Here is a 17682-nt window from a genome sequence, read left to right on the forward strand (position 1 = left end):
CTAACTTAATTGCAAGGATATCCATTCGGGGTTTTATTATAAGCCTCTTCGTTCGTAAGCTTCGAGCACAAACAGTTGGCAACGAACGGCCATTGAATTTACAATTCGAAAGGATTTGGGAAAGCAATTACTACAAGTTGCAAATAAAGATTAATGGCCCTTTCTAAACGCATGGTTTTGGCTTAGCCCTGGCGGCCTTACACTTTCGTATTGTACTACAGTAGTACAGAGGAAGAGTCCTATATAGGGCTAGGTTTTGGCTCAATTCCTGTCCTTAACCAAAGAAGCCCAAACCATGGTTCAACATGGTTATCCTTCCTCCATGGTTCAATCAAGGGCAACGTAAATCAGTGATCTGTGTTTTCTAATTAGGTGAATTAATTTATTTCAGGAGTTTCATGATTCAATATCACAATGAGTGCCTAGGAGACATAACAAAAGTCAATTGACGAACTCTGCAATTGGCTTAAACAACAATTGGCTTTAGACGTCAAGGGCCCAATTTCATAGAGCTGCTTGAGAAACGTGCTTAACATTTGCCTGCTGAGCAGAAATGAACAGGATACCAGTCACACTGGTGCGTGTGAAATTGTATTTTAACTGGTTACATTACTGTGCTCGGCATAACTTTGTTGTGCTTAGCTACTTTTTGTGCTTAAGCAGCTCTATGAAATTAGGCCCTGGTATTTGTGTTAACACCATTTTAGCATCTGAAATAGGATAACTTTACCTCCATATGAACTTTAAAAAATTAACAAACAAATACAATTATTGCAGACCATTGTACAGTTATCATTTTGTTATCTCACAAATCATGGAGGTAGAACTATGTTCAAATCAAGACTGAAAGGAAGACATTTTGTGGTTCATTGTTTTTTTAAAGAAACTCAGTCACCATGACAACAACTACACAAAGGAAATGTTAAGTATGTGATTGCATCATGTAATTCACCCGTCAATAAATACCTGCAAACTTTAAACTGTGGATAATCGTTGTTAGATTATTTGATTCATCATTGGGAATGCCTGCACATTTTGCATTTTCCTAAACCGAGACTAGAGTTTTCCCCACAATTAGTATAAATGTAAACAAAAATGCAGCCCCACAATAGTTATCAAGTTAAGGTTCAACCTAGTTTGTTTTTAACAACAGTCCAACCATGAGTCAACATTAAGTCAACATGTCTAGAACCTGTTAGTCATGACCTTGCCATTCACATCCCCATAACAATGTTCCAAGGTCCACAATGAACAATAAGGAAGCCTATATTTAATCAAACACAACCATGGGTTAGAATCACTTTTTTAACAATCCGCACTACAGTTGTCACTCAAATGTTTCACAGCAAGATCATTCAAAAATGTCATTTGTTTCAACTAGACACACACATGAACATTTACTTTAATTTTATTGTTAGTGTTGGTTGCCATTGATGGTGCAGATATAACAATACTACAAGCTTCAAACCTACACAGTTTCATGAAGCTGAGTAGGTTTACAGTTAACAGTCAGGGTTTGAAATCGACAGTGGGTTGCTGGCCTTAGGCCAGTGACTTTAGCCTCAGGCTAGTAAACTAAGGTCCAGGCAAGTCTAGTGGCCTTGTGTTTGTCACTTGACTTAAATAACTCACTGTGTAATGCTATGTAATGAAAAATAACATTAGGTTGAGATGAGGACTTTGAGTCTGGTGAAATTCTTTAAATTATGTTGAGAATCTGACAAATTAATGAGAAATTCTCTTAAATCGTGTTCAGATAAAACAGTTTAATTGTACATGTTAAACTGTGCGGACAATTACTTATTATTATGCTATGGTCTTGTAAAATACATTCTGGTCCAATATACATTTTAAGGTGCAAGCCCCCGTGATATTGAGTTTATGTTGTACTTTTGGCAGTATAGAAACAAATAAACAAATTAATTATTTTCAAATTACTAGTTTTTGTGTGTGCATTAATATATCTTATTTTTTTATATTTGTTGACCATTAAGGGATCTTTTACAAAATTTGTTGAAATTATCAGCTAAGAAAATCATTTTGTTTCTATCTGATGTGGCTATTGTTCAAAATAACACTATAAATATAATATGAAAACAATTATATAAAACTTTAAAAAAAGAAACAAAGAAACAACAAAAAATTCAGTTTTAATGAAATTGATTTAATGGGCATGTAATTGATCAATGGACAGATTTTCTTCAAAAACCTTTGGGGGAAGTGTGAGATGGCAACCAAACAAGACTGTAGTCTTTTTCAACAACTTGTTTATAATGGGAATACTTAGTTTTGTAACAATGTCGTTGAGGTGGTTGTTTTACTTCTTGATGACAAGTTTTCTTTAAAAACCTTATAGAGAAACTTTCAACTGGAGGTACAGCAAAAACAGATAACTTGATAACAGATTCTTGATATCTTTAACGATTTCTTGTTTGAAGCTGCTCGACTTCGATGGGTTTGTAGTTAACTAAAGTTAGTTTTAGAGGTTTGTGCTTTCTTGTTGTTTGTTTGTTGTTAGAAGGCGACTCAGCTAGGTTTAGTCTTGACATATTAAAGGACCTTGTTTCATATTCGAGATATTGTAGCAGACAGGGGAAGTATGACCGGATTTTGAGGGTCGTTGATGTCCAGGGAATCACTACATTAAACCTATTAGTACCACACCAGGAACTCCAACACCCCAAGTGTCAGAAAATCCAACAAATTTAGCCAGAACGAATACCTACTTTCTTAAAAGAAAGCCTAGCTAGCTCAGTAGGAAGAGTGCCAGCACGTTTCCTAAGGTTGCTGGTTCAAATCCTGATCTAGTCAATGTTCTTTGCTCAACCCCAAATCATTTAAAAGACAAACAATGTTTCTACACTGAGTGAGATATGGCATAATAAATCAATCTTGAAGACATAAACCATCTACTCAAGAAGCCAGTGTTACCTTCTCTTTAGTGTAATCCTAACTGGGTAATGAATGTTCTCATCGTATACTTCCTTCCCTTCAGTCAGCATCTGTCATCAAAACAAACCAAACAATCAAATTATTATGAAATGTGAGGTCACTACCACGTTTTGCATTTAGCACCATCATTCAATTTGTTTGACTTGGGATTAATTAAGGACAACTTCAAGTAATATTTGAAACTTTGCATGGTCACTTTTGGTGGAAATATACCATGTTATGATAATCTCTAATAGAGTTGGGGTGGTTCTAAAAAGAACCGAGGTTTCAATTTAACATTTCGACCAATGCTCTGATATCTTCTGGAGTAAAAAATAAATAAAATACAAAATTTACTAGAGTGGGATTTGAACCAACGATGTCTGGATTAACATGCCGGCGCTCCAACATCTGAGCTATCTAGGCCTGTATTAGCAGTCCTCATATTTTGTCAATATCGTTGTTTGGGTGCCAATCAGAAGCCATACAACCTGTTACTCCCATGTAGCCAGGGATCACACCCAAGTTTACGATACAACCTTGGAGGCAGGTAAGCAATTTATTTGGTAATGTAACAGTGACTCATTTTTTTAATATTCCAAACAAAGACAATGATACTTCACTTTTATTTCAAGACATTTAGTTTGTTTTACAGCCTTGAAATTTCATCATTAAAGGGACAAGGCAGTTTAAATTTTGCAAAGGCATTTCGTTTGGTGATCATTTGCATAAAGGTTTTGCATACTCATGATTCTTACGTCTTGATGTTTCCGCCATATAGATCCATCATACCGACTCTCAACATCAACTTCAAACTTTGTCTTGGCCAAGACACAAAACTGGTCAAGGGTATTACCTCGGCATGGTGCAAAGATGATGGCTTCACCCTGGCATGAAAAGTTTATAGAGTTATTAAAAAATGTCTTTGTCTGTAGCTTGACTGCCTATTAGCCAGGGCAAACAAGTATTTCAAATCATTGGTTAAAGGGAACAAATTTGTCTCACATTGTTAGAGGGCAGTGGACACTATTGTTAGTTACTCAAAATATTTTTAGCATAAAACTTACTTGGTAACAAGCAATGGAGAGCCGTTGATAATATAAACACTGTGGGAAACGGCTCCCTCTGAAGTAAAGTAGTTTTTGAGAAAGAAGTAATTTTCCCCAAATTTGATTTTGAGACCTCAGAATTAGATTTTGAAGTCTCGAAATCAAGGATCTGAAAGCGCACAACTTCGTGTGACAAGGGTGTTTTTTCTTCCATTATCATCTCGCAACTTCGACGACCAATTGAGCTCAAATTTTCACAGGTTTGTTATTTTATGCATATTATGTTGAGATACACCTCTAGAGAAGACTGGTCTTTGACAATTACCAATAGTGTCCAGTAAGATAAAAAAGAAACCAAGACCACCCGGCTAGTCTACTTATGAGTGAAGTGGCCCAATGCTAAAATCATTGGCGTTGGGTCTGCTGGTCCATTGTTAATTTCGAGCCATGAACATTCACAATTTAACCAACAGTGTCCAACTTTTAAAGAAAAGAAAAGAAAAGAAAACCATAGAAAGTGGCCGGATATTTTGACCCCAGCTGAGTATTTCTCAAAGGCTTTGAGGAAGACTCTGTTACAGCTAGGGTTGAAACGTCAAGCCACTATCTATCTGTTTGCATTTATACCGTACGTCTTTTTGGTTGGCAGAAAAAGCTAACTCTATTTTCACTCAATAATAAAAAAAAATCAATCACCCATTTATTTAAAAAAACGAAAGGAAATTTTTAAATAAAAGATTATAGTTGACAGTTTTAGGTGCATCAACACTCTTGAATAAGAAAAATTATGAACATATCTAAGTTTGTAAAAGTAAATCATTGATAAATGCAATGATTCTTACCTTAGGCTTCAGGAGAACATCAAACGTATCAACTAAATCTTGTCTGAATTGGTCAAAGAATAAACTGCAAAACAATGTAATAGCAACATTCAGATGACAGCAAATACCACAAGTATAAAGAATACCAAAAAAGCAAATAATTATAACTCAATCATCACATTGGACTTAAAATCCCCAAAATATAGACCCCCATTAACTCCAAAAGAAGCTGAACTACACTATGGTGTAGACTCATACAGACTTTTAAGGTTTTTCTAATAACAATATCACTGATTCTCTGGTGACCAAATTAAATCAGATATCAAATTACAGATGCAGAAATCCTTCACCATAACATCCAACTCCCAACATTTGTGTTTATTAAAAACCATATTTATTGACTGAATCAAATAAAAAAAATACACAAACGATTTTAAACAAATACAAGTTTTAAAATGTATTTATTAATTTTTAATCCTGGTGAAACATTTTGGTGAAACATTGTCTTTTCAAAGGTGCATAGAGGGAACAAAACATGAACTAATACAAAAGTAAAACAATTCCAGTGGAAATGTTTTTGCATAGCCACATAAAAAGAAATGGACAATAATGAGGCAAAATAAAAAACCACAATAAAAAACTCATGGACCAAAATAAAGAGAGTATGAGGCTGTCAGAGGCTTGTAAAAGACAGCCTTGACAGACAAACTACAAACAAGGAGATAAGACAAGCAGGTAACGAAAAACAAAGCGAAAAACAGACTGGGTTACGATAAGAAAAATATGCATCAGAGCTAAAGCAAATGGCTGATGACATAGAAGCTAGACTGACTATAAAAGAGAGCTATGCCACATAACAGGAGAGAAGACGATATTGAAGAACATCTTACCAATCTGCAGATATTACGCAGTCAAAATGACCTCCTAGATCTTCAAATAGCTCTCTTTGATTCCATTTCAGCTCTCTGGATAAAGATAATAGATGACAAAGAATAACAATGATTTCAAGACATAATAAATTTTTGATAACATTGGTAAAACAGTTGTAACTTCTACTTCAGATTCAAAGGAATCTGGAACGTACTATCAGCCTCCCTAACTGAAAGTAAGGTTACAACATCATTTCAATAACAATCTAAATTTACTGAATTTTGAGACAGCCTAATTTATTTAGAATAAAATGAATAAAGATACATTATAGCCCTTTCAACATATAAACAATAACATGTTAGTTACATGTAAGTTGTCCACTCCACCACAGCAAGTAAGCCCCAGAATTCCGCAGAACGATGCCCATGAGTATGGACAAAGTATAATGAGTTCTCCCAGCAACTATTGTCAGTTTATTATATAAGTAATTTTGCTGTTGTGATTTAACGCTGGATTTTTTTGATAGGGTATTTAGTTATTTGTTATTTATAGCTTCACCTGCGTCAATTACCATACGCCGAGTGCCAATAAATGGGTGAATTCATAAAGAAGGGTTTTCCCGCAGTCTCTTTTGTGTCGTACATGTAAAATAGTGAATATAGTGAGGTGGATTAAAGCACCATTTTTTCTCCAGGGTATCAGTTTGACCCACAGATTTCAAAAAAGTCATGCTCCAAAAATACTGAGAATTGCATCACCATGAATTATGTCATTATGACGTCATAACCTCTTTTTATGTAATAAAGCATAGGAAAATGCCATGCAATGGGATTTCTACTTGCCAAAATTATGTTTCTGGTCGAGGAATTCAATTAGGATGGTATTAGTTTGTAAAAAATAATATCCTTTATGGTAAGTATATTGATGTAATTGTGACATCATCATCATCAACACTACACAAATAAAACAAAGTTTGAAAACAAAATTAATGTCGTGTGGTTTCGCCAAAATGCTAATCTTTTTGTGTTCATATGGTACAATTACCATGGCATTGATCTATAAAATACCGTGTGATGTCATTATGATATCATAAACAATACTATCAACCAAAACAAAACACATTAACACAATGACACTCAATGATTCTGACCGGATGTAGGTTATAGGGGAGATTAATTATGTTGAATAGCGCATATGGGAAACTTCACAGGAAAGGTTGCAAAAAAGTCTTACAGAGGGTCAAAAATGAAGTTTTTGTATTATTAGTAGTAGGCATCCGTCAATCGTTGAGAACCACGGAGTTGTGCCGTTGGATGTCGGGTAGGGAATAGCGTATGGTGTGGCTGTAGAGTCCAATGCGGGAATGACAGTCTCTACCGCAGTAACTGCAGGTGAAAGATGAAGCTGTTCTAACTGCTTGAGGCTGGGCCTTTCTTGGGAGTCATCCCTCATCTGCTTGTTGCGACAGGTCTTCCTCGAACTTGGAAATACCTCTCTGCACCTTCTGCTTCCGGGCGCATCGGTCTGCAGTGGCTGCTTCCCAGGTGGTTGTATTGGTGGCAAGGGACTTGAGGTCACACTTGGAAGCGTCTTTGTAGCGCAGCTTGGGTTTTCTGAACGGCCTCTTCCCTGATGCCAGTTCTCCATACAGGAGGTATTTTGGGATACGTCCGTCCTCCACTTGGTGACATGTCCCAGCCAAGATCTCCACTTGAGGGTGGTAAACATGGAGACTTGCCGCTCTATCAAGCAATGTGTTGTTGGTATGTGATCTCTCAAGGAGATGCAGAGGATGCGTCTTCAAGCGAGAGATTGTCGGAGATGGTTGAGACATGATACACAAACTAATGGACAGCCTCAAGCTCATGGTTGGCGATGCTGGTAGACAGTGGTTCATCAACATCCTGCCCCTTACCTGCGTTTTTGTTAAAATGATGGTAAGTCCAAAGTCTTTGCAAGCTGCAGAACATCGATCCATGAGCTGCTGCAGGTCATCTGGTGTGTGTGTGTGTAGTGATGGCTGTGTCGTCTGCAAACAGGAAATCTCTAAGGCATCTCGTTCGGACTCTGGTCTTTGCTCGGAGTCTTGGAAGGTCGAAGGGGATTCCATCCGAGTTCGTACGAAGGTAGATGCCCTCTGTGGCCGACCCAAGAGCATGCTTGGGTAGAACATAGAAGACAATTCCAAAAAGGGTTGGAGCCAGACACAGCCCTGCTCTACACTTAAAGTTCTCTTGAAAGGACTTATCAATGCAAAGCAGAGCAGGAGGGCAACCAATCTTGGCCAAGATCTAAATAAGACTGTCTCTGCTCACGAGGTCAAAGTCCTTGGTGAGGTCTATAAGGCGGTGTAGGGTGGCTTTCCCAACTCCCTACACTTTTCTTGCAAATGTCTGATGGAGAATATCATGTCAATGGTCGACAGTTTGGCTTCAAACCACACTGAGACTCTGGGAAGCTCTTTCACCAAGAATTCAAAATCTCTTTAGGACAACTCAAGCAAAGAGTTTCCCCACAATGCTAAGAAAAGAGATGGTGCGATAGTTGTTGCAATCGCTCCTGTCACCTTTGTTTTTGTAGAGAGTGACAATGTTGGCGTCTCTCATGTCTTGTGGCACTTTACCTTCTGTGCAGCACTGGCAAAATATCTCATGCAAATCCTTGATGAGGATTCCTTTTACGCACTTGAGGACTTCGGGGATGCCATCTTTTCCTGAAGCTTTTCCCAGGGAGAGTGTATCTAGCGCTTTGCCAAGTTCTTCTAGTTTTGGTTCACTGCCCAGTTCGTCCATGATACACAGGCAATCTTTGTTGTTAAGAACTTCTGTGTTGACAACGTTCTCTCTGGAGTACAGCTCTGAGTAGTGCTCCACCAATCGATCCATCTGCTTCACAGGGTCATTTAGGACCTTAATAATAATAATAATAATAAGACTTGTAATGCGCACGTATCCACCCTGCTGGGTGTTCAAGGCATTCAAGTTACCTTACCGGTAACTGACTTCAGACGAGCGGTCATCTTCAGGTGGCCTGCTTTATTCCCTCTTACATAACTCTTACATTTCCTGTGGCAGCAGAGGTCTGGATCTGAGAGCAAAGTTGGGCCCAGTAGTCAATTAGCGCATCGCCTTGCGGTTTCCTGGACTCGGTTTCACGTGGTCCTTGGTGCCTGCAAGTTTCTCACAGAATGCGAGTGTTTGTATGTTGAGAGAGCGCGTCTCTTATTTTCTATGAGAGATGATATCTCCTCAGCATGAGCCTTGAACCAATCGGGTGACTTGATTAGCCTCTTGCCAAACTAGTGGCATTGTAGACAGCATCTCTGAGGTGTTCCCATCTTCCACTGACATCGGAATTGGGTACTCTTGGCGTGACATCTTTTTGGACTAGGACAAACGCTTCCACCATCTCTGGGTTTTGAGTCTTGTTCGTGTCAATGGGAGGCTGCCCTGCCTTCTTGGATCTGTGAACTCTCCTTGGTTGAAGCTTTACTTTGCATGCTGCACACAAGGGAGTGGTCTGTATCACAGTCTGCACTTTGGTAGCTGCGGGTTATCTTGACACTGCCCAGGTTCCTACGCACGAGGTCAAGTTGGTGCCAATACTTTGATCAAGGGTGTCTCCAGGATACCTTGTGTTGGGGCTTTGTGTTGAAGAAAGTGTTAGTGATGCAGAGATTGTTGTACAGCAGAACTCAAGAAGACGCTGACCGTTTTCATTTATAACTTTCCAATGCGAAACTGTCCCATACAGGAAGACCAGGATTTTTGATTGGCACCAACCCTGGCGTTCAGATCCCAAAGGATGAAGATTGGATCTTGCTCTGCGACGTCGCTGATAGTGGAGCTTAGATCGTTGTACAATTTGTCTTCAGCTTCCAACCAATTAGCTAGAACATGTTCCTTTTTCAAACAAAATTCAGTGAGTGATAGAAATCTGGATCCATTCGTTTAATCTAACAATAGCAGTCAAGACATTATTGGCACCACCAGACGCAATCCAGATGCATGGTGTTTATACTTGTGTTTTTGATCTCCAAAACTATCAGTGGTTTGGTCATCGTAGGACATTTCCGACACCAGTTGCCCCAAAAAACAGTTTACAAAGTTGTATATGGCAATTGCATTGTCTCAAACTGAAACAAAACCATTTCAATCCAAAATCAAGTTTTAATTTCAAACGTTATTAACGTTGGTTTGCTAGCCGTCAGAACCAAGAGCTGAAAATCAAACATATTAAAATATTTTAATACAAACCACTGATTTGTCCTCAGTGATGATGACGTATTTTATACTATTATATGCTAAAGAAATAAAAAATAATACAAAATCATAAAACTGTTTGTTTCAGCAAAACAAGAACGTTGCCATTCGATTCCTTGGCCTCTGATACATATAATACGCAAATAAAATCACTTGCATCGGCATTACATAACTAAAGTTATGCTGTTTTAAGGAAATGAATTTTGAATATATTACGTCATAATAAGGTCAAGGTCATTGCAATTTTTTTGAGCATCAACATAGTCATCATAAAAGATATTAATTTGTTACAAACTAATACCACCCTCATTAAATTCCTTGGCCTCAGAAACATAATTTTGGCATGTAGAAATCCAACCATGGTATTTGCGTTTGCTTTGTTACATTAAAAGACGCAATGACGTCATAATGACATAATTCAAGGTCATCCCATGCTCAGATTTTTTGGAGCATGACTTTTTTGAAATCTACGGGTCAAACTGATGCTTTGGTGAAAATTTGGTGCTTTTGTCCGCCGTGTCACGATCTTCGTGTTTTTTGTCCTTAGGAAACGAGAAGAAATAATGAGTTTTAGAGGTGGGAAACTCCAAATGGGAAAACTCATACAACAAGGTTGGGACTGAAAACCTAAGCCAAGGCTCCAGTCTGAGGTGGGATTTGAACCAGGGTCCATACAGGTGAAAGGAAAGAAAGCACTGACCCAACCTGAAAGTATTGTTTGGAACCACTTCCAGATTCAACATCCTGTGAGTTTGTTTGGATTAAATGAAGACCTCTTTAGACTGGAGCATAAAGCTATAAACAGTGACACTATTTTGCCAATTAATAGGACAATGGTCTTGCTAAAAAGTGATGCTTACCTCGCTGTTACAACACTCTCTCCAAATTTACTCTTGTTTCTTGCAATAATCTCTTGAATATCTGACAAAGTGGACTAGTTAAGGACCTAAAGAACAGTTTGATGACCTCAAAGAAATATGATGAAATATTTTTTTTAATTTATCTTTTTTTCATTCAAGGACATTCACCTTTTATTCCTAGTGCTTTTCTCTTTGTGTTGTTGTTTTTACCTTACAATTTTTGGGATATTTTGCCTTGACCTTTTACCTTTTGCCTTGGTGTTTTAAGGCTCTTCATAAAGCACTCTCTCTAACAAAATCCAACACCATTCAGTAACTCAACACCCAAACTGTTGGACTCTGATTATGGTAGTAAACCTGATCCCATGTAAAGCATAATCAGTTTACTAGTGCAGTCCTCAGTCCAACACTATGCAGTAACTCAACACCCAAACTGTTGGACTCTGATTATGGTAGTAAACCTGATCCCATGTAAAGCATAATCAGTTTACTAGTGCAGTCCTCAGTCCAACACCATGCAGTAACTCAACACCCAAACTGTTGGACTCTGATTATGGTAGTAAACCTGATCCCATGTAAAGCATAATCAGTTTACTAGTGCAGTCCTCAGTCCAACACCATGCAGTAACTCAACACCCAAACTGTTGGACTCTGATTATGGTAGTAAACCTGATCACATGTAAAGCATAATCAGTTTACTAGTGCAGTCCTCAGTCCAACACCATGCAGTAACTCAACACCCAAACTGTTGGACTCTGATTATGGAGGTATGCCTGATCCCATGTAAAGCATAATCAGTTTACTAATACAGTTCTAAGTCCAACATAAGGTTAGAATTAAGTTAATAATTTAATGCACAAACTTGGACATTTCTTCTAGTAATCTGTCTGAATTGGGTTTAACATTCAGAGATAAAATGACGTGATTTATTAGTTTTACTTTTACACATCCCAAATCAGTATCTGCAAAAAAGAATAAAGTTCTTGTTATGAATGCTTTTAAACTGGGAATATTTCCAAATTTAACTGATTTAGGCTATCAAACCAAATCAACAGCCACAAGGGGCACTTTGCCACCTACTCCCTGGGGCTGAAACACGGTTTCTCCTTGGGGCTGAAACATGGTTTCCCCCTTCACAGTCAATAAGGATGTATGCATGGGTATCATCCACTAGGGGCCTGGCTGGTAGAGCAGAATGCACTACCTTTACAACTTTTTACAAAGCTGTTATGGTTTAGGTGCCTTGCTCAAGGGCACAAGCATCATGACTGGGATTGGAACCCACACTCTGGTGATGTCAACACTAGAGCATGGGTACAGTGAACCAGACCTCTGGGTCACGACCATAGAGCTATATAACACTAGAGCATGGGTACAGTGAACCAGACCTCTGGGTCACGACCATAGAGCTATATAACACTAGAGCATGGGTACAGTGAACCAGACCTCTGGGTCACGACCATAGAGCTATATAATGTAGCTCTATGGTCACGACTTAAAAGTATAAAAAAGGATACTTTTGGCTGAGGTTTGATTGCCATCGGTGAGTAGAACTTCAGCAGCATTTGAGCACACAGCTACCTGATTGAGTAAAATACCACCAGATAATTATTACTCAAATGCAATAATGACAAGCTTTTATTTCATATCTTTTATTCTGATTTTGGTTGTGAAGCCAAGGACTCTCAGAAAAGTGAACTTAATCACTGTACTAGCCAAGAACCCCATGGAGAGAAGACAAGGAAGGCAAGGAAGACAAGGAAGGAAGTTTCAGTTCTAGATGTGGGAGGCAAACCCCAGGAAAGACCCACGCAGTCAGGTAGGGACTGAAAAACGTATCCACATAGTGCCTCGGCGTGATTCGAACCGGGGTCGTAGAGGTGGAAGACAAAGCAGACACCACTACCCCAACCCTCTTCACTCAAACAATTTGTATACAGTATGATGAATATTCTGTTGGCTTTGGAAAAAATGAAAAGTTCCATTACACTTTTGTCTATAATATGTCTTCACATGAATGAAATCCTATCCATCACTTACCGATAACCCTGCTAAGCATGTCATACCACCACCGACTTCACATACAGTCTTGTTTCTGTTAAACCAAAGAAAACAAAGAATTACAGCAGTTGATACTCTCTTTGGATGGCTTTTGAAAGATACATCAGTATGGAGCAATGAAACTCAAACAATGATGTGTGTTTAGTTAGTTGAGCTTCAAAGTTATTTCTCAAACTTGCTGCCAATATTTTATAAATTTACCAAACTTGCCCGACTATGAAAAAACTCACCTAAAATAATCTGCATTGTTCATACAGTGGAAAGCTAACACCTCTTCTGATGGCCACACACCTACAAACAAATATTTACAATAAGAAATGAAACAGATACAATAAAAGAATTCACTTGATTACAAGAACATGAAAACGTTTTGTACAAACTCTGAAGACAATCTGAAGACAATTAATGGCATATTAATGCATCCAAGTTATGATGGAAAACAATGATTTGGGAACACTTGTGTATTAAAGAAGTACTTTTCATGACTGGATGAAGAATATTATGACTGCAAGAATATCATGACTGCAAGGATTTATGTATAGAAATAAATGCTGCTTATTGATTTGATGAAAATGACACCAAATTGATCCATTTTGTCATCATGCGAGTCGGTGGATGGAGTGCTTTCAGTATTCAGATCAAACTTAACTAAACAAAATCTAGTGTAAAGACGGCAGCGCAAAGGTCGTGGGTTCAATGCCACCCAAGTGATTTGTCTGTGGAATGTTCACAGGACTCGGGAAAGTACTGGGTATACAGTGCTAACACACATCGGTGTAAAGGTAAAACCAAATTATATTCTTTATCCCTGATGCAAAACATCTATTAAAAACTATCTGTATTTCTTTTTATTCGATAAAAAACATATGATACCGGTTTAAAATACTTACACACATTTCCTGTGTTGTTAAAACCAATGAGTTCCCCAGCTGAAAAACTAGTGGACAAATGTCTGAAATGGAAGGAGGTTCAGACAACAAAAGAAAATGCAGATAAATATTTCAGTGGATACATATGGCTATGTGTTAACATTATTAGTTTCAATCTGAAAGCATTTGTTAAGGACTCGAACCATAATTGGCTAATATTGAAAAGGTACAAAATAATTTTTCTAAAAAATATTATGCACAACAACAACATCTATCAGGGCCATGAGCACTTTTTATAAATTTTGATAATCAGAAATGAAAATGCAAAGTTTATAATATGATGTGTATGATCAGTCGTGTACTAGTAGTGTATGTCTAGATAATCGTTGTATAGTGCAATGGACCGCTTCTGTAGGGTTTCTCAGACAATACTTACCTTTGTTTTAAAGGCAGTGGACACTATTGGTAATTGTCAAAGACTAGCCTTCACACTAGCCTATCTCAACATACGCATAAAATAACAAACCTGTGAAAATTTGAGCACAATCGGTCATCGAAGTTGCGAGGTAATAATGAAAGAAAACAACAACATTGTCACACAAAGTTGTGTGCGTTTAGATGGTTGATTTTGAGACTTCAAGTTCTAAATCCGAGGTCTCGAAATCAAATTCGTGGAAAATTACTTCTTTTATCAAAAACTATGGCACTTCAGAGGGAGCCTTTTCTCACAGTGTTTTATACCATCAACCTCTCCCCTTTACTCGCCACCAAGAAAGGTTTTATGATAACAATTATTTTGAGTAATTACCAATAGTGTCCACTGCCTTTAAAGGCATTTGACTGTTGGCAGCGGGGTCAATTGCATTATGATTGACTGATAGCACAGTGCGATCAACTGATGGTGCAGATGGAACATACACATCCAACATTTATATTGCATACATCACACTACTCTTAGAAGTATGAGGTTCGTTCCGCTATCATCTCCAGCTGGGGAAAATGATAGCGGAACGAACCTCATAGTTCTAGGAGTAACATCACACAACCCTTTTACAAACTTGTTTGCAAGAGCCAAACTGCCTTTTTATCATTTCTTCTAATCAGTATTTAAGCTCACCTGACACTTATGCAGAATTGACTAAACTGAGGACATGAGTATTCAACCCATTGTCCATCAATAGAAGATTCTGTTGGGATACTTTTTGTTGACAGCAGGCCAAAGGATGCAAAGCGACGAACAGATACAGACTTGACTGGGTCCGTGTGTTGACACTGCTTCTTCAATATTGCCTAGGAAAATTGGAAAATAGATTCATATTTCTTGTGGTGAAATATATTGGGTGACATTAGAAAAACTAGCAGGCAGACAATTTACTGATATGATGATCTGATGGTACTTATTCATGCATCACCAATTAATATCAAATCAATTGTGCTGGTACTGGAATGGGTTACTCTTTTTTAGTGCTGGGCGAATAGTGAAATTTTGTGATTCGGATACCACTCTGGCCAACTAACCGAAATTAACCGGATATTTGAATAGTTTTTTCGCCGCTAGAGGGCGCTATTAAAATTTTATATATATATATATATATATACTCAGTTCATTCATAAAAATGACCGGATCTAATTGAAAGATGGCGATTTGCTTTTTCTTTTGATCGTGATTGACTCTACGTGTAGGAAAACTTTTGTAATTTTAGAACAAAAATACGTCGGAAATGTCATTGTTTTAACTCTTCACGGAGGTGAGCATAGTTAAATACTTAATTTATGCTGTTTTATGCTGTCTTAATAGAAGTTTCATAAGGATTCAGAAAAAACATTCATATCAGTTGTCGCCCGACGTCCGCGGATATTCGGATATTAAAGAATATCCGGTTACTTGGTTGTAATAGACTGTGCAAGTCTCGCGTGCACCGGAGCGAGAAAACACGACAACTAAAGAACTTAATTTTTTTATGAATCAAATCTTTGCTTTAATTTTTTCTTAATGCCGAATCTGAACGACAAAAATACCCATTAGAGCTTTTTTAAATTAGTTTCAGCTTTTCAAACTAATACACAATTATCGGTTAAAGTCTATGTATAGACAAAAGTAAAACTCTGGGACAAGGATGTTTGTTTGATCTTAAATGTTTTGAAACCCCTTTTGTAAATCTACGCCCGAATGTGAAACTACTGAAAGCTGGTTTATACGCGGACGCACGATGGTCGCAAGGGCGTTAGATAAACGCGTGACACATTTTAAAGAGGAAGCCGACGCCTAAGCGACCAATGAAAAGGCTTTCCACCCCGCGCTGCCAAAACAAGCGTCTGCGTAAGTTTCGTGATCGGAGATGGGCACAAATTCTTAATTTTTTACAAGTAACCTGACCTGAGGTCAAGTTTAAACATCGGTTTTTCTTCGTTTTTATGATGACTTTAATTTTACTTTTATATATGTTGTTAATTAGTATTACATTTTTAACAACATATGTCATTTTTATGGTCAGAATCTATATTAAACTAAAGTAATGGACGAAACAAAATCTCCCCAACGTAAAACTCCATAAGGTTGGGACCACAATGGTCTCGGAAGTTCAAATCTGCGCGAGACTTGCACAGTCTATTACAGAACTATCCGGTTTATAAATAGGTATTCGTGCCCTATGCGGATATCCGGTTAAGAAAAAAAAGGCATTCACGGTTACAGATAGGAAAACCTATTCGCCATTAACTGGATATTCGCATAATTCGCCCAGGCCTACTCCTTTCAGTTTGTGCTTTCTGCAGACCTATTAATTGTATCAATTTTCTCTACATTTAGTAAATAAAGATTGGGAAATTGGACCAAAGAGTAAAGATGCTGAACGAGACTGTCAATTTTCAATTTCCCAGATTTTCTCTTTAAAGGCAGTGGACACTATGGGTAATTACTCAAAATAATTATTACCATCAAACCTTTCTTTGTAACGAGTAATGGGGAGAGGTTGATAGTATAAAACATTGTGAGAACCGGCTCCCCCTGAGGTAATGTAGTTTTCCATGAATTTGATTTTGAGACCTCAGATGCTCAAATTTTCACAAGTTTGTTATTTTGGTTTGTTATTTTATGCATAAATGAGATACACCAATGTGAAGACAAGTCTTTGACTATTGCCAAAAACAATAGTGTCCAGTGTCTTTAAAAAAGACATAATTTGATTTTGAAAGATTGATTGATGATTGACCTGATTTACTTGTGTTTTGTGAAAACGTAACCCTCCTGCTCCGTCGTCGGGAGGCGGGTTATGTTATCGCATCTAGACCTGATAGTGATCTGGTGATGATCTGCTGAGTGATTAGTCATTTTGTTTAATTTTATGATTTATGATTGTTGAAATCCAGTCCAGCAGACTCAGGGAAAAATTGAGCACAGCGCCCCAGAATACTGCTGGTCTAATTGTAAACAAACAGGAATGTAACCCAACCACCACCATGACCACAACACAAGTTGTAATTTTAGTATTGGATAACTTTCCGTATGGCGCCACCACCTTTTCACTCACTTTTACAAAAAGGGATATCTCATTGAGGTTAATTAGATACTATATTATTTAATATCGAATGAAAAAGTGGTGGCACCATACGGAAACTTTTCCTTAGTATTTTAGAATGAATAATTTTGCTACAAAGAAATTATTTTTTTACATTACAATTTGACACTTTGATCAAAACCTTGACGTCTAGTCACGTCTAGTCAGTGTTCTGTAAGTTTGCTTAATTAACAAATAGAGGGTCCCGACTACCACCATAAGAACACACACAGATGCAGACGACGTCAACACATTCTTTTCGCAATTTCAGAAACTCACATTTCTCAGAATTTTCCAACGATGTTTACTCGTGTTTCCGTCGGATCTGCCTTTCTCAGCTGATGTTTCAGACATCTATAAGTTTCGTGGACAATCGGAGACTTACTGGATACATTAATGACT

General features: G+C 37.7%; 1 protein-coding gene across 2 annotated transcripts; it reads right to left on the minus strand.

The window, feature by feature from the left end:
• Window positions 1-356: 356 nt before the first annotated feature.
• LOC117289572 (calmodulin-lysine N-methyltransferase-like) lies at window positions 357-17652 on the minus strand. Of its 2 annotated transcripts, none has more exons than XM_033770733.1 (11): window positions 17560-17652; window positions 14841-15013; window positions 13745-13806; window positions 13085-13145; window positions 12834-12888; window positions 12311-12374; window positions 10794-10854; window positions 5692-5766; window positions 4823-4886; window positions 3690-3818; window positions 357-3002 (listed from the first exon to the last, which is right to left on the minus strand). In XM_033770733.1, the coding sequence occupies exons 1-11, from the start codon at window positions 17632-17634 to the stop codon at window positions 2928-2930; spliced, it is 894 nt and encodes a 297-aa protein (XP_033626624.1). In that variant the 5' UTR covers window positions 17635-17652; the 3' UTR covers window positions 357-2927. The 2 variants fall into 2 exon arrangements, with proteins under 2 accessions (XP_033626624.1, XP_033626630.1); XM_033770739.1 differs by having other exon boundaries at window positions 2921-3002; window positions 3677-3818.
• Window positions 17653-17682: the final 30 nt, after the last annotated feature.

Source organism: Asterias rubens, chromosome 1 (genome assembly GCF_902459465.1).
Source record: "Asterias rubens chromosome 1, eAstRub1.3, whole genome shotgun sequence".
In the NCBI taxonomy this organism is placed as follows: domain Eukaryota; kingdom Metazoa; phylum Echinodermata; class Asteroidea; order Forcipulatida; family Asteriidae; genus Asterias; species Asterias rubens.